This window comes from Cryptotermes secundus, unplaced genomic scaffold (assembly GCF_002891405.2).
Source record: "Cryptotermes secundus unplaced genomic scaffold, Csec_1.0 scaffold2757, whole genome shotgun sequence".
NCBI lineage: Eukaryota > Metazoa > Arthropoda > Insecta > Blattodea > Kalotermitidae > Cryptotermes > Cryptotermes secundus.
The window spans coordinates 218,109-242,679 of NW_019733375.1; the positions used below are offsets into that span (position 1 = coordinate 218,109).

General features: G+C 45.6%; 2 protein-coding genes across 8 annotated transcripts in view; both read left to right on the plus strand.

The window, feature by feature from the left end:
- LOC111868146 (probable multidrug resistance-associated protein lethal(2)03659) overlaps positions 1-3,238 on the plus strand; it is a 49,274-nt gene extending 46,036 nt beyond the window's left edge. For all 6 annotated transcript variants that reach the window (XM_023858563.2, XM_023858558.2, XM_023858559.2 and 3 more), the window contains 3 exons: positions 985-1,114; positions 2,377-2,487; positions 2,910-3,238. In XM_023858563.2, the coding sequence (XP_023714331.1) occupies positions 985-1,114; positions 2,377-2,487; positions 2,910-2,939 (271 nt within the window). In that variant the 3' untranslated portion in view covers positions 2,940-3,238. The remainder of the gene's footprint in view (positions 1-984; positions 1,115-2,376; positions 2,488-2,909) is intronic.
- Positions 3,239-13,259: 10,021 nt separating this feature from the next.
- LOC111868150 (protein artichoke) overlaps positions 13,260-24,571 on the plus strand; it is a 45,996-nt gene continuing 34,684 nt past the window's right edge. For both annotated transcript variants that reach the window (XM_023858577.2, XM_023858575.2), the window contains exon 1: positions 13,260-13,646. The gene's annotated coding sequence lies outside the window, so the exon portion shown is untranslated. The remainder of the gene's footprint in view (positions 13,647-24,571) is intronic.

A 24,571-nucleotide genomic window follows, 5' to 3' on the forward strand; every position in this document is an offset into this window, starting at 1 on the left:
CTGCAGCGGTTTTCCCAAGTTTAAACCAAAACTTTATACAGACACGCTGCTCTCTCAGGTCAGCCATCGCAAAACCACAAACTCACAGAAACACAACAATGGTAATACGTTCACCAACAATGAACCCAACCACTCAACTCGACGCCACTTGCCACACTGATTCAAGAAGGGTGTGTGGGAAGACACCTAGTGGTATTTCGATGTACTCATAACCATTCACGCACAAAATTAAAATTTTGGGAACTTTTCGATAGCACCACATATATGAATAATTTCTGCTCAGCACTCAACTCTATTTCTGAACACTGTATTTCACACCACTGGCAGCTGTACTTGTACGTATTTGAAGGACAGCTAAGCAACTAGACACACAGCACTATCAACATAAGCCAGCAAGCATCAAATGACCAACCAATACTTCCGCAGCTAGCAGTGGCTAGGCATGGAAGAACAGATTTCTAGCTGGATAATCTGCCCACTCTGTGGAAGAGTAAACTGAGGATGGAAAAAGTGGCACAGACAAAGGAAAGCAGGGAATGGCACCAGGTGCCTGAGCAAACCAGCAATGGAGTTTTTGAGGGCAGAATGTTGATGGGGTGAGAGTAGAGAAGACAGAAAGAATAAACTAAAATTCTGGAATAGGGTTAGGAAGGAAGTTATAACAGGGAAAATGTCAGGGCCTAAAGGCCTGGATGAAGAATGAAATCATGGTAAATCCCTTAAGGGAGGCTTGCCGCATTCTCACAGGCATGACATGTTGAGGCAGAGACCAGGCTTCCTGCTCATGTTGTTGGAATGGAGCTCAATCTCGGTCACCTCTATGCTCATATATAGTCAGTATATTAAATCTTGCATACTTATAGTTTCCCAGCTTCTGTAGTTGGTATATCATTCTTACATGAACCATGGCGCAAACATTATTTACTCATAAGAGAAAACATTTTTTATTTATTTAATGTCTGATAATGATGTACCTTATTGTAGAACTGATGATCTGATCCAGTCAACACTTCGTCACAGATTCGTTGATTGCACAGTGCTGACAATTGCCCATCGTCTGCACACAGTCATTGACAGCAATCGTATTCTTGTTTTGGATGCCGGATCTGTCATGGTGAGTTAAACTTCAGCATCATTTAAACTGGAAACCAATTACATACACAGGCTGTTCAGTATCACACTTGTGTTCATTGCTTCTACATAGATGTTCAGAGCAACCGGGATTAGTAGACAGGCAGTCTTAATCACCAGACAAGTCAAGGTGTTTGTCCCAGTGTTTGCACTTGCTGGTTCACCTCAGTTTTCTTTCCTCCATCATCATATCAGGAGGATGCTTCTTCAGTGATCTGTAGGAATGAAAATCACGCCACAAAATATCCAGGCTGAATGGTAGAGTGCCCAGACACTGCCAGCAGTGTGTGGGGCCTGAGACAATTTAGTGGTTGGAAGAACAAAGTCTTGACACTGGGTGCAGAGAAAGAGAAAAGGTGCAGTGATGGTGGTGGGGGGAGGGAGATGTTCAGAAGTTAATTCATGCTAGCATTGCCCCATTATGAGCATTATGAATGAAGTAGTTTGCTTGCTGCTGTGCACATAAGCAGCAGTTAATCTGCATGGAGGGTGAATGCCATGGAAAACTCCCAAAGTTTCAGACTGAGAAATCAATGTTTAAATTGAGATTAGCATTTTTCTCAGCTCAAGCTAAAAAATTTGAGACTTACAGATGTCTGCTTAATGTAGTTGTGGGGTGTAAAGGGGTAGTCCTCCAGACTGGGGTCTGGGCATGAGGCTAACAGCTCCTCCTTTGTTACAAAATGTCACAAAGACCTTCACACTTTTACCAATGAAGGGCTCTTGTGAACATGGTAATGAGCCTTTGGGTGCCATAAAATGTTGGGAAATTCTGGAGTAGCTGCACAACTGGCGGCTTCTGAAGAAGGACTCAGCTCCATGGAGTTGGTTGGTTGGCTTGGGCATTGGCCTTGGCATAATATAAAGTAAGAAAGTAACATATTGTAATGCAGTATGGAGATGCACTATCGAATGCTAAAAAGTAAAAAAGTAAAGCTATCCCTGTAACAGGCCGTGAAGGCCCATAGGGTTGTGAGACGTTGAGGGTCCTGCATTATCTAGACAATCGGCTCAAAGATGGCGGTAAGGTTGTCAGCCTTACGCGCCGGCCACGCTTTACTCCCCAGGAAAATTATTTAATTAATTCCTGGTACTCATTTCTGTTACAGACTGAGTCGACCCCAGGGCCATAGTGCGGCTTATTTTGAAAATTCATCAATTGCAGATGTAGAGATAAAACAAACTAAAAGCTGTTATAAGAATGTCGCAGAATCTCCAGTTTGTTCATTGTGTTTTAACTTGCAGGAATTTGACCATCCACATGTGCTCCTGAAGAATGAGAATGGCTGCCTGTACCAGATGGTGCAGCAGACTGGACATTCCATGGCAGAGTCATTATTTAGAGCTGCACAGACGGTATGTGAGAAAGTGCTTAAGAAGTTTCAATGCTAAAAAATATCATTAAGTAGCCTAAAGATTATATAAAATAAGCAGGCCACTTCCTGACACTCTTTGAGTTTTGGCCCTTATATACACACACACACACACCATCAAGCAAGCTGCAAATTCGTAACAGAGTTACAGCCCTGCTGTTATTAGAGAAATTTCTTCATTTCATTCCTCATATCTTGAGACTGTTAGAATTTTTCTTGAAGAATGCCATCTTCTGGGAAGTGACGCTGTATAGATCTTGTGTGACGCTGAAGATGGAGGCGGTATGTTCCTCTGAAACATCAGGGTCACACAAGCTCTACATGGCACCACATCCCAGAAGACATTCTTCATAGTCCCCACCATGAAAACCTCAAATCTTATATGGAATTTTTCTTCTTTTGCAGAATTTTGAAAGCTTGTCAAAGAAGACTTAGAAGTTGCTGGAGAGAGAAATTATATAATCTGCCCAAACAATGCAGTATTGTTATTCAAACTTGGTGGCTAGTAATAACCACACCAATGGAGAATTTCTGAGAATTGAACCAAATGTACTCAGACTGCAAGTTGCTAGGTGTCTTGGATATCCGTCCATCCTCAAGACCAGAGATCCCAGGATCTTCAGATGGTCATTAAAGTTTACTGCCTGTTGATACTTCTTATATATATATATGACAGATTTATAGTCACACTGCTGGTGTATGTCAGACTTAGCAATAAATATTTATTGAACATATTTCCAGCACTTCAGTAGAAGTTGAAAAAAAATATAAAGTTATTATCCCTGTAACAGGACGTGGAGGCCTTAGGGTTGTGAGATGTTGATGCTCACAGATGGCAGTGAGGTTGTGAGCCTTACGTCCCAGCCACCCTTTACCCCCAGGAAAAATCCTGATACCTGTTTCTGTTAGAGGCTGAGTTGATCCCGGGGTGATAGTTTGGCTGGAAGGAATATGTCAATTGAAAAATCTAATGGCCTCATCAGGAATCGAAACCACGACCTTCTGGCTTTTAGCATAGTGTAAAGGTAAGAAGGTAAAGCTATCCCTGTAACAGGCTGTGGAGACCCATGGGGCTGTGAGACATCGAGGCTGCCACATTTTCTAGACAATCAGCTCACAGATGGTGGTGAGGTTGTCAGCCTTACACACCCCCAGAAAGATTCCTGGTGCTCGTTTTTCTTAAGAGGCTGAGTCGGCCCCAGGGCCATTGTGCAACCGGAAGGATTAGGTTTATTGAAAAATCCAATGACCTCATCAGGAATCAACCCTACGTCCTTCCTGGTTAAAAGCAGCGAAATTAATTTGAGGTTATCACATTGGCGATTTTTAAGATTGTGGTCTCCTGGGTTGAGGCATCACATGGTTTTGCGATTAGCTACCAATATTTCGGAAAGAACACGCTGCCTCCATCTTCAGGGTTGAAATGTTTAGTTGTAACATTAAGCTTGGTTATGCAGGAAGGTTAAAAGGGGGTGATCATGTGACTCACGCAGAGGAGGTAAAGAAAGGAACTTGGCCTGTAACAACAGAATTTCCCCATTCTCCGTTCAAATTTCCTTCTGTGAAAAAGAATTCTGATGGCTCTGAAAATGGCAGTTTTGTCCATTTTCACACGACTACTGTCCTGAAAGAACAGCAGAGTGGAGGAAACATACATTCTCTCACTGTTCCACTTGCCACCTGTGATAATAAACCAGTGTGCCCCTTATAAGGGCAGCTTTTACTTCATTTTTTTCCCCTCTGGCTTTATCAGACTGGGTTCTTCTCTTGCCCCCTCTCCTTGGGTCCCTATATGAGTATACCGAAGCCAATTCCTCACACTACATACTTCAACCCTGAAGATGGATGCATGTTCCTCTCATATGTTGATATCTGCCTGGTGTCACAACCCATAAGATCACACTTTTAACAGAATTAGACATTACTATACAATCCGTTAATTTGGCAGGCAATATTTTGGGTACATATCTCTTCCTATGAGGCTAGATTCTCTCCTTACAAGAACAATAATATTTCATGCAATGCCAGTTAATTGGACCTACATATTTTGGCTTCTTCCTGAAGCGAAGCTGGTTGCCTTCTTCAGAGAGGTCAGAGGTCTGAACCTTGATGAAATCTGGGTACAGGTTTTCTTGTTTGCAAATGAAACCTAACCACTGGTGATGGTCATAATACCAAAGCCTACAATAAACTTAACTATCATATCAGTGACAGCTTCCTCCATAATTAAGATACAAATGCTGAATTTAAAAGATAAGATGTTATGCTCCCTCTGCTGCCCATCATTGTAACAGCAATACTGTCAGCACTTCCAAGTTGTTTCTGCTTGTATTTCTCTCTATGCATGTTCACTTGTTTGTTATTGTTGCTGTTGTTTTGTTTAATTCTGTTGTAACTTTCTGTTAACCTCTGCACTGCTGTCGGCATGAGGTTGAGTAAATTGCTGTGAATACAGTATGGGTCTCATTATGTAGAATTTGAGAAGCTCACAGTGGTAGTTATGAAGAGTTACAGTTTGTGGGATATAATGCCATGTAGTCCATTGAGATTCAACCAACGTTTTGGCAGAGCATGCAACATGGTATTTCATGTTCTGCTGATTTCATGGACTCTGTTGAGTCCTGAGGTGGTCACCCCTTCACTGAGTTAACTTCACAAGTACCTAGTGTCAAAATTTGACTTACAAAAATTGTATTTTCTAACAGAATGTGATATTTTATCTGAACTACATGGTCATAAACATGTGAACACAACTTCTCCCTGACATTTGAAGTTCCTAAAAATTTTTGCATGTATTATTTACTTGTGAGTTTTTTAGTGCTTGTACTTGACACTTCTGGGACTAATATGGAAGCCAGCAGCCATCCTGCCATGAAGGAAATACAGAGAAGTTTCTGGTGTGAAGGACACCCATCACTAGCGTACCCCTTTTCTGCAAATGAGACTTTTGAAGCAGAAACATGGTGACAGTGGAAGTTTCATCAGATCTGCCATGAGATTAGCATGAAAACTGAGGAGTCCCCACTATTCCAGCTGTTAACATTACTTAGCAGCGCAGATGTCTACAGAATCCTTTTCCTTATTCCATGTCAACATGTAGCACTGCTTAAATGGAGTGCACCCACAGTGCAATGTCACCATATATGTTTAATGATGTTATGTGAGACTAAAGACAGACTTCATGGCTATGTCCTTTTTGTTTTGTTTTTTTGCAAATGGGAAAGCCTCATTCTCAAAGATAGACATGTACAGACACTGTGATCATGGCTGTCAGTCACACTGGCATGTGCAAATGTTTTCTCTCACCAGTGTTCAGACCAGCCCTGGAACACACCCAGCCCCCTATGCTATCGGTACTGGGGCATGAAGCTGACTACTCACCTCCACCTAGTGCCAAGGCTAAGAATGCGAGGAGCTATACAGCTATAACTCCATTGCCCCATACATCCTCAAGGGGTGCTGGTTAATTGATTAAGCACACCTTTTTTAGTGCTTTTCTGATCGACAGTAGTGTCTGTCACTTCTTGTCCCCTTCACTTTGACTTCCTCTAGGGCCTATAGATGGAAATTTATCTGGATTGGACTATACTACAAAGAGTTTTCTGGTAGGAGCAACCATGTAACGAATTCAGGCTGATGGTAGGGGCATCCGACTTCACACTCTGCATGTGAGCACTTGGCGAAGGAAAAGAAGTTTGCTGTGTTACTGGTGCTCTTGTTGTAGGAGGGACATACCGCGACAAAGAAGTACAAGGTGTATTGGAAAGTTCCCAGACTAGGTCAAAAAAAGAAATGCTGGCTTAACTTACTCAATTTTGGATGCCATTTCCTTCAAAATAATCTCCTTGGGAATGTATACAGCGATCCCATCGTTTTTTTCTCCCCCGTTTCAAAAGCCCCGTGGAAGTCACTTTCCTCAATGCCGTTGAGTACCGCTTGTGATTCCCTTTGGATGTCAGATTCTGTTTCAAAACATCGTCCCTTCACTTTCATTTTCAATTTGGGAAACAAAGTGAAATCACGGGGGGCTAAGTGCTGCAAGTAGGGAGGATGAGAACTGCTAACCAAGTTGTTAGTCACAAGCTCTGTTGTTTTCGGGGATGTGTGGGCAAGCGTGTTATGATGAAGAAGCAATGCAGCACGTGTTCAGATTTTCTGTTAACAACTTCTGGCAAAATCCATAACTGATCCCAGTGGTGTCTGCGAGTTCGTGGATTGTTCGGTGACGGTCTTCGTGGATGAGTTCTAGAATTTTTTTCGACATTTTCTGTGGTTTTGCTGGTGCTTGGTCGCCCTGAACGTTTGTCATCAACTGACACTTGACCGGCCTTGAAACGTGAATGCTATTCAAAAACCGCTCTCTGGCTTAACGAATGTTCTCCAAAAGCCTCACGAAGCATTTCAAGGGTTTCGGTAGCGGATTCGCCAAGTTTCACGCAAAACTTGATGCAGACAGGTTGCTCGATTTTGCCATCCATCGCAGACAAAACGAAACACGAAGTCACAAAACAGTGCGTGTTCACAACACGGTGTCACGTGGCAGACTGATGCAATATGCTTGCGGAAGTGTGATCTTTGCCTCCCCTCTCTTCTTTCATCGATGCAGTTACAATAACAGTCCGGGAACTTTCCGATACAACCTCGTAAGTTGTTTCGTTTTGAGGTTATTTTAAGATTTAAAGAGTTACATCTTCTGGGACATAACGCCCTATAACCCTTTGAAATGCAACCAATGTACCGAAAGGATATGTCGCTTTCAACGGACTACCCAGAGTTATATACCAGACGAGGCCGCACCATAGCTCAAGCGGTTAGTCGCTGGCTTCCCACCGCGGCCGCCCGGGTTCGAGCCCGGGTCTGTTCAAGTGGGATTTGTGGTGGAAAAAGTGGCGCTGGGGCAGGTTTTTTCCGATTACTTTGGTTTCCCCTGTCAATCTTCATTTCACCAAATTCTCCATCCTCATAATCACCCGGGGCAGATACAATAGCCCAAAGAGTGGCCGCCGTGCCGAGTGGGCCCAAAATGCGAATAATACATACCAGAAGACTCTTCGTAACCACCGCTGTGAAAACAACAAATCCTAAACATTTTAGTATCTGAATTTTTAATCTGTTTGGCAGTGAAGTCGCCTAAGTTATAAATCCAGCCGCCGGAAGACTACAGCTCAGCTGTGAAGAGCCGATAGTTTAGCAAACTATACGGTCTTCTGTTCTTGCGAACTTCGACAGTACGACGCGGTTGAGTGGGGTTGCATTCCTGAAGCTCAGCACAGCGGTCCTGACGTCATGTTCACTTCCTCCAAACAGCGGGATAGTAACTTCAATGGGATGCCGACAGCTTTCTCCCGCGCGATGCTCTCTGTGCATTCATTCATCAGTAGTTCAACAGCCCTTTGTCGAGCCCTGGCCGCTTTTTCAGTTTCGTAATCCTATAAATAGTCGGTAGGGCACTTTGGATGGGGGATCAGCCCGTCGCAGTGCTGCTACCTACATACAGGACAACACAAACAGAATAAACGCACACAGAAATCCATGACTCGAGTGGGATTCGAACCTATGACCCCAGTGTTGGGGCGGTTGAAGATAGTTCATGCCTTGGACCGCGCGGCCACTGTGATCGGCATTCACTAATCATAAGTTTCTACAATTCGACTCCACGTACTGTGAGCTATCAACAGCGTCGTTAAATAAGCAATAAACTTTAAGAGTACAACCTTCTGGGTGACGCCGTTTAGTCACGCTCCGGTATCGGACCGCGGACACTAGTTATAACATCGCGATGCAGTACGTCTGTACGTAAGATAAGTTACGGAGCTCAGTTGTGTGTTCTGACGACCCAATGCAGCCCGCATTCTGCGTGTTGGTACCAACATGTTCACGCAACTTTCGTCTCCACGTAGATGAAAGTTGCACATGTATTGACTGGAAAATGTGACATCAATCAGTCACTTCCTCGTAACACCATTTTCATATCTCTTCTTGACGCTAACTCAGGTTCCCTGTCAAACCGTAGAGATCTGTAATTAGTCTAAATGCGCAAGCCTCGAAGTGTCGAAATTGATTCGAGAAAGAAATACACAGATTCGAACGTTAGGTTTGCAGTTTGTAGAATTTCCAGATAAGTGCTCTGCTTGGTGCAGTTGCAAGGAATCCGCCTGATCTTCAGAATCGCAGCGATTGGCAATGCTGGCACAAATAATCTTGTGAACAAAATCTCCGTCTCTTCCCTTCTCGCCGCTTTCTTCATTGGGCGAAAAAGGGCATGACCCTGGAATCGTTTTTTTATAAAATTATTGTTGAAAAAATGGCTTTAAAACGAGTATGATAACAAAAAGGATAAGTAGTACGCGTTCTTGCAGTATAAAGAAATTGCTAGGGTTACAGATTGTGATTACAGTGAAGAGGTTGGTCTAATAAAGAAAATTCTCCTTTACGTTTTGGATTTTTTAATGTTTCTGAATTTTCATCTGGAACTGGGGAAGTCATTTTCGCATTTTCCTACTACAGAGTATTCAGGCGGGCTATTGGACCCTTCAGGTTGGATATCAGCCTCTGTCATTACAGGGTGTCAGAGAATAATGGCAATTACACATTTTCTTGAAGGCGGGTGTGCGCAGCGATGTGCTGACCAAGCGGGCTGATGTAATGGTTACATTCTGGCCCTCCACTGGGCAGGTATGAGGTTCGAATCTCAGCTGGTTTACCGTCTAACTTAAGTGTTATCATCTCATCACCTTCCAGAATCTTATCATGCTCGGCACAGCGACTGGCTACGGGCTGCACGAAAGAGCGGTCGAAGTTCGAGTCCCGGTAGGGTCAAGAATTTTCTCTTCTCCACGTCCTCCTGACCGGCTCTGAGGCCCACCCGGCCTCCTATCCAATAGGTACCGGGGATAAAGCGACCGGGTCGTGAAGCTGACCACTCACCTCCACATAGCGCCAAGGTCAAGAAACTGTGGATCTGTACATGCACTCATCTATACGCCTTCATGGCGTAGGGCTTAATTAATTAGGGATAGGGTCAATTTCACTTTTACTTTACATGAACAGCTATGTCGGTCCATTGTGAACTGCGCTTTGAACTCTCCGTTGTTCTACCGTCCGTGTGTTTGGACCCAGCCATTGTCAGCAGAATCCCTGTGGGTTTGGTCCCGTACACTAAATGACAGGAATTTTAGCCTGTTTATCGGTTATAACAGTACCTTAGTTACATTGCGTCACCTTCCCTCCCACAATGTACCTATAACCACTACTCCGCTATTAAAGAGTAAAGTCCTTGTGCTTACCTAATTAAGCACTACGCCATTAAGATGCGTGGGGGAGAGGATATACAGATCACGTTTTCTTGACCTCTGCACTAGTTGGACGTGAGTGGTCAGCTTCACGCCCCGGCCCCTTTAACCCCGGGTAAAGAGCTTCCTGTATCCATTGTATAGGGAGTTGGGTGGGCTTCAGAGCCGGTCAGGAGGACATGGAGAAAAGAGAATTCTTGACCCTACCGGGACTCGAACTCTGACCCACTCAGTCGTCCAGCCCGTAGCCAGTGGCTATCCCTGCTACTTCTCCTGACGTTCAACCCAGAATACTGGGCCAAAACACGACCTGTTTCTGCCTGCAGGCACCCCTTAGCGCTCCGAATGCAGAGTGCGTTTTCTGGGTTGTAACACCACGTCGGTATCTTGCTTGGCCATATACTCGTAATCCTCCGAAACGTCGTGACTCCACAACGCGGAAGACCGTATTCTCCACAGCAGACTGTTGTTTCGCAATCCGAGCCCCCCCTGAGGAAGGTGGTGATGAACTGGAGAACGCTGTGTGTAACCGCGACAGTCAGTCTTGACAGCCAGCCGGTCAAACCACTCGTTTCTCTGCGGCTGTAATTAGCATTTCACGCGCAAGGAGCGCGGCTGCAGGCTTTCTTGTTCCTGAGCGAGGCCTTCAGCGTCTCCGGACCGCAGACCCACAAGTGTGAGGGTCACACATTGAAGGGAATGAGGAATAAGTAGGACGAGGAGAGAGAGAGAGAGAAAGCTATCCCTGTAACAGGCCGTGGAGGCCCATAGGGTTGTGAGACGTCGAGGCTCCCGCATTATCTAGACACTCGGCCTTACGCGCCAGCCGCCCTTTATCCCCAGGAAGATTCCCGGTACTCATTTCTGTTAGAGGCTGAGTCGATCCCAGGGCCTAGTGCGGCTGGCAAGATTAGGTAAACTGACAGAATCCAAAGACATCATCGGGAATAGAACCCGCGACCTACTGGCTTGTAGTATAGTGCAGCCTCGTACCCCAGGAAGAGGGGAACAGAGGGGATAACAGAGGAAACAGAACAGGACTGAAGGAAGAAAAGAATCGGGGGAACGGAAAGAACAGAAGAGGGATAAAAGATAAAGGATGAGAAGACAATAAGGACAATAGGAAAATGAGGACAGTAATGAAGAGAAGGGGAACGTGCTTTCGATGTGAGCCGGTTAGGAGTGGGGTGAGACCGCAGCCTCAAGCGCCTGATACTGTTCGAGTGTCGAGGGTCACTTAAAGTTGTCTATGTGCTATGGAGATATAGCTCACGCATTCCCTGGAGTCCACTCGGCCCCATTTGGACAGCAGAACTGCTGGGTTCTAGAGCTGACCTGGACACGGTGCTGAAAACATTTCTGCCCCCACCGGGAATGGAACACAGATTATCCGATCGTCCAGTGCTTAGCCTAGTAGCTACACTAATGTCATTATTCGTTGGCACTCTAATTCATTGACGCTGTCCCGCCCCCTTTCACGAGCCGCCACTGGCAGTTAATATCATGTCTCGCGGTCTGCTGCAACGTACCCTGCCGAGCACTGTCCCCTATCACGAGCCGCCACTGGCAGTTAATAACATCAAGTCTCGCGGTCTGCTGCAACGTACCCTGCCGAGCACTGTCCCCTATCACGAGCCGCCACTGGCAGTTAATAACATCAAGTCTCGCGGTCTGCTGCAACGTACCCTGCCGAGCACTGTCCCCTATCACGAGCCGCCACTACCCTGCCGAACACTACCCCCTATTACTAGCATCGTGTCTCGCGGTCTGCTGTAACGTACCCTGCCGAGCACTGTCCCCTATCACGAGCCGCCACTACCCTGCCGAACACTACCCCCTATTACTAGCATCGTGTCTCGCGGTCTGCTGTAACGTACCCTGCCGAGCACTGTCCCCTATCACGAGCCGCCACTACCCTGCCGAACACTACCCCCTATTACTAGCATCGTGTCTCGCGGTCTGCTGTAACGTACCCTGCCGAGCACTGTCCCCTATCACGAGCCGCCACTACCCTGCCGAACACTACCCCCTATTACTAGCATCGTGTCTCGCGGTCTGCTGTAACGTACCCTGCCGAACATTGAAAATGGGAAAAAACGTGTTGCGTAGGTCGGGCCCTGCATGGGCTTATTGCGCTAAATCCGTTATGGAATCGGAAACTTGCAACATCGAGGCAATAAGCTCCCAGCATTCTTGACCCGCCAACAAAATAAGACAGTTTGGACGCAGGAATACCGTTCGACCTCTCCCCACTCCTCTGACGCGCTGCGCAAGGGTGACCAGAGCGAGCACTGTGGACATACGAGTATAACGATGTGTACTCGGGAGAAAGTGAACCAACCCTTGTGAAGAACGTACATGTCATTTTCACCGTCGAAGAATGATACGAGCAACAAACCAATCTGAAGCCGGTGGCAAGCAGAGCTCATCCGAAACGTCGGTCGACTTTCACCGGACTATCCTTATATGCTAGAACACTGCTGAGAGAAATGCGAAACCAACATAATACGTGGTTTGTTTATTGGTTACACTCGTGTCCGTCTACTCCTCATCACGCCACTGAGGCTCTTCTGCCAACAATCTTTAAACAGTTTGCCCGTGCAAAAGGATTTTCGCTTCAGTTTCAGATATTACTTTTGTTGTGACGATTACATACATTTACAGTCCTTAGGACCTTGAACTCAAACTCACATCACCTTCAGAGCACAACATTCCCGCACTAATATGACCAGTTTATGCAAATTCACGTACTGAACTATCTGCAGGTTCTGTTCCCGTCTGCACTGAGCGATTGCCATTGTTCCCTCGGTATACGGAACGTGATGTCATGATTGAGGTGTTTAGTATTGTCACGAGTAAGAGTGGGTATGGACGGGGTTTTGGATTGGTGTTGGATTTACTGACCACTTCAACACCCGACTCGTGACTATACTTAATTATAACGCCATCGCCAATCTCCACACTTTACAAAACACCACAGCACACGCTAAGTCCTCTCAGTCTGCTGTGTCTTCAACAGTCATTTCCTGTTCCATTTTCTCTACAGATTTTATTCGAAGCACTTTCCTCTCCGATAAATATTTAACGAGTTAGCTAGGGCTACAAAGCTCTTCATGTAAAGCGGCCATTAAACTTATCCGACTGGAACAAAAACTGAACTGCCTCTATACTTTATCGTAAAATTTTCCAATGCCGAATTTATTGAAAATCCATCCGGAGATTATCGAGCTGTTTCATGCTTACAGGCGGAACGTACAGACTAATGGCACTTGCTGTCCCCTCCACCGTGTCGCCAACGCGCCCGTACAAAAGAACGGAAGCATACGTACGTGTATGACCGAAATATCGTGACAGATGTGGCTCCTGAGAGTGCCCCGGACATCCCTGTTTCTCCCACTGCTGCAAAGAGAAGGAGAGGCAAGGAGAACCACAACCGACCACTTACCTGTTCTCAGTCGCTGAGCGACCGGGGTACGCTGAGGTCGTGAAAGTCAGGCCTGCTCGTCTTGACAAAAATGCAGCTGTCGTCTTCCGAAGAGACTGATGAAGGAATCCGTGTAATGGCCTGATCGCGAATCATATTACAAGTGAGTTTAGTGTAGCACAGTTTTACAAACATATACCGGCGTGTAAGTCGCGACGAAACAAACAAGGAAACTGTTACAAGCTGGCGACCCGTTGAAAATGAGTGTGGTGTGAAGTTGTGTTTATGAACTCGAAAAATGTGCCTCGGATGTGCGGGTGGTGGTCCTGAAACCAGTGACGTGTTGTAACAGTCTACAGACAGTTCACAGAGAGGTGTCTACAGTTTATCGGCAACAGACTTCTGTCTACATTCACAGAAAAACAGGTAAGCGTTGTGTACATCTGTAGGCGATAATAAAGTACAGGTAAATTAATGACCACACCCTGAAGACACATGGAGGAGTGGAGGTGTAGCTCCATAACGTATTCTCGGCACAAGTTGGAGGCGAGTGGTCAGCATCACGCCCGGACAATGAGCCCATTGGATAGGAGGCTGGGTGGGCCCCAGAGCCGGTTTGGGTATGCATATTGTGTTGGTAGGCAAGTTCTCTCCAAAGTAATGTTCACGCCTGCAGTTTTTGCTTTGGAGTGCCTTATTGATAATGTAATAGCATTTTTTTTTACCTTTTCGATATACAGTGCGTACAATCAAGTGCGCGCCGCGGCTGCAATTTGCCGTGAGTCATACCACCGCAGAACGGATGCAACTTCTCCCCGCGACTGCAGTGCCGTTCCCCGATAGCGTGAGTGTAGTGGTGTCGCTGAGTCTCCGTCCATCAGTTGCTCTACATGCACACATTTATAAGAATACAGTAAAAAGATAACTTACCGTGGTTTATAACAGGTGCTGAAAGTGACCTCCTTCTGCTTGCAAACATGCCGCGCATCTCACAAATAAATTACGCGACACTCTCTGCAGTTCGTCGACGGTAATTGAATGAATTACGCGTGTAATTTCATTTTGAAGACTATCAATGCTGCGGGGATTATTTTTGTAGACTTTTTGCTTCAGGTTGCCCCAAAGATAATAATCAGAAATACTGAGATCTGGGGATCTGGGAGGCCACAGTCCTCTACTGACAATTCTGTCTTCAAACACTTCCTGTATTGCGACCATGGATGCATTAGCCGTATGTGCTGTAGCGTTGTCCTGCTGAAAATACCCGTATTGTCTTTCTTCGGCATTCAACTGATCGAAGAAGGGATTCAGTATGTCATTAATGTACCGATCAGAGTTCACGGTATCGTGGAAAAATATGGGGCCAATGATTCGCCGCGGGCTTACAGCACACCACACACCCACCTTTTCACTATGTAATGGCACTTGCTGTATAGCGTGAGGATTTTCATTGCTCCATATTCTTACGTTTTGTGCATTGACGTGGCCACCAACGTGGAACCACGCTTCATCAGTCATGAATAGAAGCTGAGGATCCACTATTCCATCGTGTACATTTTGCAGCAGCCAGTTGCAAAAACGAATTCTTGCTGCATGATCTGGTTCTTTCAGCTCATGCACAACTGTTACTTTATACGGGCGAAATTTGATTAACTTTGTGGCTGTGCGAGCAGATCCTAGCGAAACACCAGTTTCCTGTGCTAAGCGTCTTAACGATTTTCGAGGACTGATCTGTAATCTTGCCTGAATATCCTTAACCTTTTCTTCAGTCAGCACAGTTCTCTTCGATTGCTTCTTCTTGTCACTCACTGAACCTGTGGCCCGCCACTTTTTCAGAAGCCTGTTTACACACGACTTTGTGGGAACTGGCGAGTCAGGATATTTCTGACGAAACCTACGTGCGAATTTTCTGTAAATGTTTTTCCTTGCAATAGTTTCGACAATAAACACACGCTGTTTAATAGTGAACTTCATTTCCACCGTCTGTCGACAGCTGTAAACATTCCACTCCACTTCCACAGCAAGACAAAGACTGACTGTTTAATGCAACCTCGGGTTCCGATTATGCAACCATCGGCGTAGGAGCACTGCAGTCGCGGGGAGGAGTTGCATCCGTTCTGCGGTGGTATGACTCACGGCATTTTGCAGCCGCGGCGCGCACTTGATTGTACGCACTGTAGCATGTAAGAAATAAACTGTTCTTCACTAAATGTGGTATGCTGATAAAAATGACAGTAAAAAAGTTGCTCTTTCACATGCGCATAGTAAGTATTGGGGTCGTGAGAGAAGTTAAACTCGATACTTTGATGCATTTACAAGTTCTCAGGCTCCCTGAATACAAAAAGAGAACCTGGATAGCATAGTTTGTATAGCGATTGGCTACGGGTTGGACGACCGAGGGGTCGGAGTTCAAGTCCCCGATAGGGTCAAGAATTTTCACTTCTCCACGTCGTCCAGACCGGCTCTGGGGTCCATCCAACCTCCTGTCCAATGGGTACCGGGGGCTCTTTCCCCGGGGTTAAAGCGGCAGGGGCATGAAGTTGACCACTCACCTCCAGCTAGAGCCGAGGTCAAGAAAACGTAGATCTCTACATCCACTCCCCCATACACCTTCATGGCGAAGTGCTTAATTAGGTAAGCACAGGGACAACTTTACCGTTTACCTTGCCTGAATATGACATCAGAGTTTCCTGAATGCCTTCTGTCCATATACATCGCCACGTTGGTGCTTTAACAGCCGGACGGATTTTCTTCACATTCGGCATTTAACAACTTCTCCTTCGCAAGTCTTTGCCTAGTGAACATGTTTGTTGTATCTTCCTTGAGACGCCCTCCCCGCAAATACAAAATCTTCATTTCACCGAAAACGCCTCTTACAATTTTGACTAAATTCCATGGAGACCGTTTCCAGGAGAGAGTCACTCACCGACATGAGAATGTCAGATGTGACAACAGATAAGAAGTTTATTGCAATGGCAACCGGCACAACATTCGTGAAACGTCTTCATAATTGACCGGCCGTGTGGAACGCGGGGTGGCTATTGTTTTCTTTCCTTATGACTTAGCGTCACGAGTGCAGAAACTGTTCCCGTGTTTCAGAGCGATGCGTTTCTCATCTTTCTATAATATACAAAGTGACACTTGTATGGCGATAATCAATCTGTAAAGGAAAACAAATGACAATATTGTAGCATGTAAAGCCGTTGCTATGCGACGACCGCGAGACGTTTCTAGGCAACGGCTCGGTAAACACGTTCCCATAGCAACGAATCGACGCACAACAATAGAGGTACCGTTGGAAACGAGGTGTTTCTATGTGGTCCGTATCGAGGAGTTATCTTGAGACAGCTGGGGCGGCCGAGTCAGTTTTGTACGGGAGTCTGTGAAGAGGGAACTTTAGTGCGTGAAGCTGAAGAATTTCCACTGTTAGAAGCCGTTGACAGGGAACGGCTGCTGAAGACACAGTAGGCTGGAAGTGGCCGTTAATCTCGGTTTTCTAGACCCTACATGTCACAATATTCATAATGGTGAAGAAAAAGAACACGATTTTTTTTAAAACTGTGTGAACGAATATATTTATCTACAATTACATCAGTTACTATACATTTATGCCCAAAATGGTTTGAAGGTATGAGTTCTCTGTCGGTTCTAGATTCGAACACGGATAACTGAATTCATTTTTCTTAGCACGTACGCTTATGATTGAAGGAAACTGCAATTACGATAATATTGTTAGCGAGAAAACAACCACTGACAGCACCACCATAACCACCACTACCTCCATAACCACCACTACAGTAAATCCTCAATAATCCGGATTAATGAAGCAAAAGGTATACCCGAAGGACAAAAAAAAAACTTCGAACACAAATAAATGAAGAAAAAAATCGATGATACGTATAAGTAGTTCTGATAAAAATAACTAACAAAATATCACTGTAGTACCGTTGTTTGAAAACTATAAAGAGACAATACATTTATTGATCAATAGAGGACTCAGAAGTTGTACTTTGTTTTTGAACGTAATAGAGAAGGTTTGAAGAAACTGTCAAATTTTGCCTGCCTCCCTAAATGTCATGTGCCTTCTGAAGTACGAGTATGTACTCAACTGTGAAAATCTGCCATTATTTCGATGCGGATTACCCAACATCCGGATTAGCGAGGGCTTGCTGCATCTCCATACCAACATTACATGCAAGAGCGTCTATCATCACAACTACAACCAGCATCACTGCGGCAGTTGCTCAGTTACTACTACTTCGGGTAGTTATCCATCGACTTTGCTACACCACAGAGTCGATCTCAAGTCATGCGTGTTTTATGGTGAACAGTGTGTCATCGGGGGGCACGCGGTAGCGTAGTTGGTTGAGGCAATATGCTACAAGCCGGAAGGTCGATCGGGGATCGATTCCCGAAGAGGTCATTTGATTTTTAAAGTGACCTAATACTTCCAGCCGCACTATGGCCCTGGGGTCGACTTAGCTTCTAACAGAAATGAGTACCAGGAATATTCTTGGGGGTAAAGGGCGGCCGGCGCGTAAGGCTGACAAACTTGCCGCCATCTATGAGCCGACTGTCTAGAGAAAATATGGGAACCTCAACATCTCACAACCCTTTGGGCCACCACGGCCTGTTACGGGGATACTTTTACTTTTCTCTACTTTTAACGTGTCATCTATGATGGTTTTCTCCAGATACTTTCATTTCCCCTTTCAATTCTCATTTCACCAACTGCTCTGTATTCACCAGTCCTATCAAACCACGCTATTTTTCGGAACTGACGGCTTCGTCAAATGAAATTTGCAAATAATTTTAGCGTTACACCACATCACAGGGTATGCAACCCGCGTGTTGTCCCTAGGACAATACTGTAACCGTTTCACCTTACTTACGCCCGTCAGTTTACACCATGCGTTGGTCGCCTCCCTTTGGTTTGTAGCCGTCCTTAACCCACCTCTTTTTCTCCTTGTTGCCCCTGTTCTTTGGGCGCCAGTCAGCTCCTGTTGGTGTGGCTTACAGGTCTGTGGTAGGCAAAGAGATAGGGTAAAATGGTAACTAGTTGAGCCCTTGGTAGAGCGGAGATTCCTTCCCAGGTGGTTAGCAGGGTCTCGCTAAGGCAGGGAAGAGATGAACGCTGTGCCACACTCAGCACACTTAAGCGTTGTAAGCATTTATTGATACTTTGTGCACTTGGTAGAACACACAGTCAGTACGTGTATACTTTGCTATAAAGACTTAGCTCCCTTTTGTCGTAGTACACTAGAAGTTATAGGATAGTTACAGCGAACGCTTTGGCTTGTTAATTTAGACTTTTGAACAGAACAGCAGTGATACAAATGTTGCGTCAAAATAGTTTACGAGTTGGCAGACAACTGAACTTAAAGACTGACTTCTCTCAAAACCCTGGGGTCCTCGGTCCATCAGTTCGTCTACTGTGGCACTCCCCTAAATTCTACCGACTGGATATATTCGAAATTTCCTGATCTCCAATCAGCTACCTGTAGTAGGGAAATTTGGTCCTTAAAGCATTAACGTCGCTTTTGACAGCCCAGTGATGGATACTACGCTTAGCGTGGGTATCCATCACGCCCCCTTTAAGTTACAATTTTCTGGAACTGCCAGAGATCGTAATTTCAAAGTTTTCCGCTGTTACTCCTAGGCAAAATTTCTAAGAAAAGGCCACAGGGGTGCTTCCTGTGAAACAGTAAGACTGGGAATAAGTCGATTCTTGCAAACAAGACGGTGACTATTACATGCTACTGGTAATTAAGTCTTTTGTACCAATGATTCTGATTATACCTAAACTAGTGTGTGGCAATGGTGCGGTTCCAACACGTGGCCTCCCCATCTGGTTGCGTGTACCTCGGGTTGCTCGAGTTCCCAGCATTGGCTTTCTGGGCTGCCATATAAATGCTTATGGAATTTTCTTCTTATAAGCTTTCAGTTCCATCCCTTATAACATTTAAAGATAAAAGGGATAGCTCCAAATCGGTATAGCTACGGGACGGTCCGGGTTTGATTCTCGGCAGTGTAAGATTTCTTCTTCTTCACAGCGTCCAGAGAGATTCACAAGGCGTTTCATTCAGCGTTCACAGATTTTGTATACGTTGTTGATTTCAATATTCATTTGCTACAGGCACAAATTTATTGTAGCAAAGATAATTAACAATAAATCGCATTAAGAGAAATTATAAATTATGGAAAATTATTGAGTGTGCTAAAACAAATATAAATACTGGCACGTGATGGAGTGACTATCGACAGGGCTTTGGATTGGAGATAGGGTTTACTGACCACTTATACACACAACCCATGACCAAATTTCTGTTCGTTGTAAAACCGTTTCTGTGTTTGGAAATGGGTCTCGTCTTCGACGAGAGGAGGGGCGGGACTTCTTTGTTGCACCGTGTACCCTCCCGCACGTAGTGTCCTGCAAGGGGCACCACACATGTGAATGCAGGCTTGTGCAGCATACGTATCATGCCTTAACGAGAAACAGAGGAACTTTCATAATGTCTCGGTGACTCCTCTCTCTTAGGGTCGTCGCAGGGAACAGCAGAGTTACATTTCTATATAGATTAATCAGAAGACGGATCAGTTAAGTGAGTGGCCTCGGGCTCAACAGCCGGAATTCTCTCCCTGACAGGGAAATTGACTTTTCACATCTCCAAAATGGCCCATACAGCCCCCCCCCCCAGCCAGTGGGTACCCGGGACTCTGTTCTCTGCGTCAACCTAGTGCCCTGATTAAGAATGCGTGGAGCTGTACTTCCATTGTCCCACACCTCTTCATACCGCGATGCTTAAGGAGAGGGACAGCTTTGCGTTACTTGCCTGTAGCTCAGGGTACAAGTGCCCATGACAGTCCAAGCACCTGTGTCAGTCGTGGGGCTTCATGAACGGGTTCTTGCAATATGACGGGGTCTGACAGCTTGAGCTCCAGTGTGGGTGACATTCGTCCGCAAGGTGGCTCCAAGGTCAGGCCCGGCCCGCCCACGAGAGAAGTCGCCGGCTTCCGAACTGCATACTGCCTTGGTTATATAGCACGAGGATATGGTGACAAATGAATGATAACTTAGAAAGAATTTGGAAGGAAATGGGGTAGTATCCTGATAGAAAAATCCTAATCCCAGAATTTTCCTGGAGGTCCTGAGGAAATCACGGAAATCTGAAGTCAGGGTAGCCGTTGTCGCGACAGAGATTCGAACCGAATACCACCAGAATACGGATCCAGAGCGCTGCCTCCACTTCAGTGTGTTCCATACGTTGAAGCGGTCTGGATTGTTACAGCATCCTGCTCTTTCAAAGGAAATTGTCCTGATGCTTGCTCCCTGTCTGTTCTACGTCACTGTCCACCATCTCATAACCTCTGCAGCTGATTGAGCGTCGGGACAGGTCGGCCTGCAATCCGATCAACTGTGGATTTCTTGGCTTCCATCTGACGTTTCCCGGTCTGTCGAGACAGATGCCACACTTAACGTTGCTTTGTCGTCCGTCTAGAGATTGACGGGCGTCGCCACATGGACGCGACAATCTCGGGCGTGTTTCTGCCGCGCTGCGTTCCCAAGGTGTCCACCATTCGAAAGCAGGGCGCCACACTAGACAAACTTTCCTCCCCGTGGGTACATCTGCTTCCAGTTTGTGGCGAATTCTATACACAGCGAAGTCATGGACATTCAGCATAACCGGAAAAGTCTTCCGGTCATTTTTCACAAATTAATGGTGGGACCGCCACTTCTTTCGCCCTATTTCTGCCTTCGACGCAGAAATGTTGATAAGCCCATCTCTGTCTGTGCGCGGATGTGATAGATGCGGCCACTTAACCACCGCATCACTTCGCATTATATCAGTCCTGTTCACCTCCGCGTACGTGCGGCAGAAAAGAAGGGCAAGTCTACTAGCATGCAGGTCGCCGTTGCTTTCTCTCATATTTCTCCTTGGAGTTGAAAGGTCTGAGATCGCAGAAAAGAGACGCGTATATGGACAGCCACTAACACGAAATTTCATGAAAATCATTTCAGCGGTTTTACGTTGTGACATGCGGACAGATGCACACTATAATTTTCACTGCGAACGCTCCAAAATGTAGTTCCCAACCTGCAACAGAACGTTTCTATTGTAAATGTCAGTCAGTAAACTGTGTCCAAGGTTGTCATTTGTATGAACCCATTCGAGGACTTACTGAACGTAAATTCAGGTATACATATCGTCCTTCGAGAATAAATAACAACTGCACTCGATACAGTGTCGTTAAATAACGCAGGAAGTAATAAAATAATTCATATTTGTTCGGCTCTGGTGTTAGGGCTATTTGCCATGTACATTTTATAATTTTTTATCTTGTTATCGTCTTCTTGTGTGGGTTTTTGTGAACAAGGTAATGAACCGCTCGGGTTCCATAGGAGGGGAAACTTGATTCGCCAGTCGACTCTAGATTCAAATGAAGAACTGGCTGCCAAAAAAAAAAATCGCTGAGGGTACGCCATATCTTGAGAAAGCAACCTTACGGAAGTCCTCTGTGTTCAAAGAGATTTCCGGTGTGACGACGTTGGATAGCATTGTTATGTTGAGAACAGAATGTAATGACTTTATAAGGGTGATGAAATGATATTTTAGACTCGACAGTCCTTACCATCTTCTGGGGGTCTGGACTGGAAAGCGAGACGTGATGTAGCTGGCCGCAGTGGCCTCGGGCCGAAGGCTTCTAGTGCTAGCTGTCACCGTACAGTTATAACCGGTTCTGAGGGCGCCACTGTACTGTTACTCCAAATGTACGTGGAGGAAAGGAACTCAAAAATGTGTCGATATCGGCGTAAACGTCGATCTTCAAGTGGTTTCTGTGCGGTCCGCTTCCACTTACTGTTAACTGGTTCCTGCAACGTTCGTAAAGAAGTAAACTGTAATGTTGATATGTATTAATTAATTTGCAAAGTAAGGTAAGGTTAGGCCGCGCCATAGCTCAAGCGGTTAGTCTCTGACTTCCCACCGCAGCGGTCCGGATTCGATCCCGGGTCTGGTTAAGTGGGATTTGTGGTGGACAAAGTGGCGCTGGGGCAGGTTTACTCCGAGTACTTCGGCTTCCCCTGCCAATCTTCATTCCACCAGTTGCTCCACAATCACCCTCACCTATCATCTGGGGCTGGTACAATAGGCCAGAGGTGGCCGCAGTACAAGGGACTTAGTCCCATCCCACTAGCATTAAAAAAAATGTAAGGTTAGGTGACATTGTCCCTATGCTTAACTAATTAAGCACTACGCCATGAAGGTGTATGGGGGAGTGGACATATAGAACCACATTTTCTTGACCTCAGCATTAGCTGGAGGTGAGTGGTCAGCTTCACGCCCCGGCCGCTTTACCCCCGGGGAAAGAGCCCCCGGTACCCATTGGATAGGAGGTTGGGTGGACCCCAGAGTCGGTCTGGATGGCGTGTAGAAGAGAAGATTTTTTACCCTACCGGGACCCGAACTCCGACCCCTCGGTCGTCCAGCCCATAGCCAGTCTCTATACCGACTGCGCTATCCTAGATCCTGTTAATTAAATTTGTACTGTTATTAATTCGATGAATAAACACGTGTATGTATTGAATGTTACGTACACTAGTGTTAGTAGGTGTTAACGCACTGTTAGTAGCCGGTCACGGTAGCCGAGCGGTCTAAGGCATGCACTGTGTTCGCTCGCCCGGAAGCCGGGATCGTGGGTTCGAATCTCACTCAGGGCATGGATGTTTGTGTGCGTTTTTCTGTGTTTGTCTACAGGTAGAGGCCTTGCGACGAGCTGATCACTCGCCCAAGGAGTCCTACCGTATGTGTAACATCTAGTAAACCGAACTGAAACGGAGAGTTTCATGGAGGTAGGCCTAGGCCAAAATTGGGGCTGTAGCGCCACAGGAAAAAAAAAACACATTGTTAGTACCCAAATACAATTTTGCAGTACAATCAGATACGAAATATTTACGTCAGTAACCGTTGGCTGTTTCTCTTCTAATTCCCTGAACATTTACATTCTCTTTCTTTCCTCAGGCTCCTCCTATTCTCTTCATTCATTCTTTGTTGCGATTTTTGCAGCAATCATCACAAGTTTCTCATCAAGAAAATGTCTCTGTTTATTTTTTAAGTAAATTCCATTCCATGGTTAAATCTAAGGATTCAGTTATACTCATGTTTTAGTTTGAGAGCAATTCTCTCTAGACAATCAGCATAGTCCTTTCTTGGCTTTACCCCTTTGCTGTCGTTAAATTTGGAATATTGACGTGCTGTTGCCATCCATAGCAGTCAATGTTTGCCAGAAATCGCTGCAAATAACAAAATCATAAGCTTGCAAAGGACACTCCTGCTGGAACATGTTTATTTCTTTGCGTATGCTTACTGCAATACATTCAATACATGCGAACTTAATGCGAATCCTTGTCTTATCCCAACCTGTCCGCAAATCCATGTTCCGCACAAAATTGGGTACGTTTTAAATGTCCTTAATACAGCCAGCAATTTTTAAACCAAATCCGTTGCTAACTAACTTGCTTCATAAAGCATACCTGCAAATCTTCTCCATAGTTTCTTCGAAATAAACGAAACAAAAATTATTTTTTCTTCATATCCAAATATTTATCTGCAATTGCCGATAACATAGAAATGATGGCCGTTATCTGATTCCTTTTCCAAACAGTTTATGCAGTTACATGCGTGTATGCCCCCAACAGGAGGCTGTGGGTGTAGTTATGAGATTGGCCGCCTTACGGCACTGCACTCCTAACATTTGCCGAAAACAAATTTCCACTGTTGGGAAGAGGTAAAGCTGTCCCCGGTGTATGTATAGACCCACGTATTCCTGACCTCGGCACTAGTTGGAGGTGAGTGGTCAGCCTCATGACCCGGCCGATTTCCCCGTGGGGAAAGTGCCTCCAATACCCATTGGAGAGGAGGTTGAGTGGGCCCCAGATCCGGTTTGAATGACGTGGAGAGGAGAAAAATTTTACTCTACGGGGACTCTTCTGCTGACCAGCTGACCGGATGTAGCACGTGAAACTGCGATATAACTAAAGTACGCGTATGTACGAGTGAATGCGGGGACTCTTCTGCTGACCAGCTGACCGGATGTATCAGGTGAAACCGCGATATAACTAAAGTACGCGTATGTACGGGTGGCATATGCCTATGACAACAGAGGACAGTCACGAGACGCATACAGCAGCCTGTCGGTTGGTAGGAATCAGTCCCGGAACCTCCCGACTGTAACACGAGAATATTAATGGCTGTGTCACGCCGCCTCAGTCAGCAGCCACCGGAAGTGTGTGACCCTGAACTGCAGGTGAAACAAACAATTCTGGCACAGTAGCCCAGAAACACCTCGGCTGT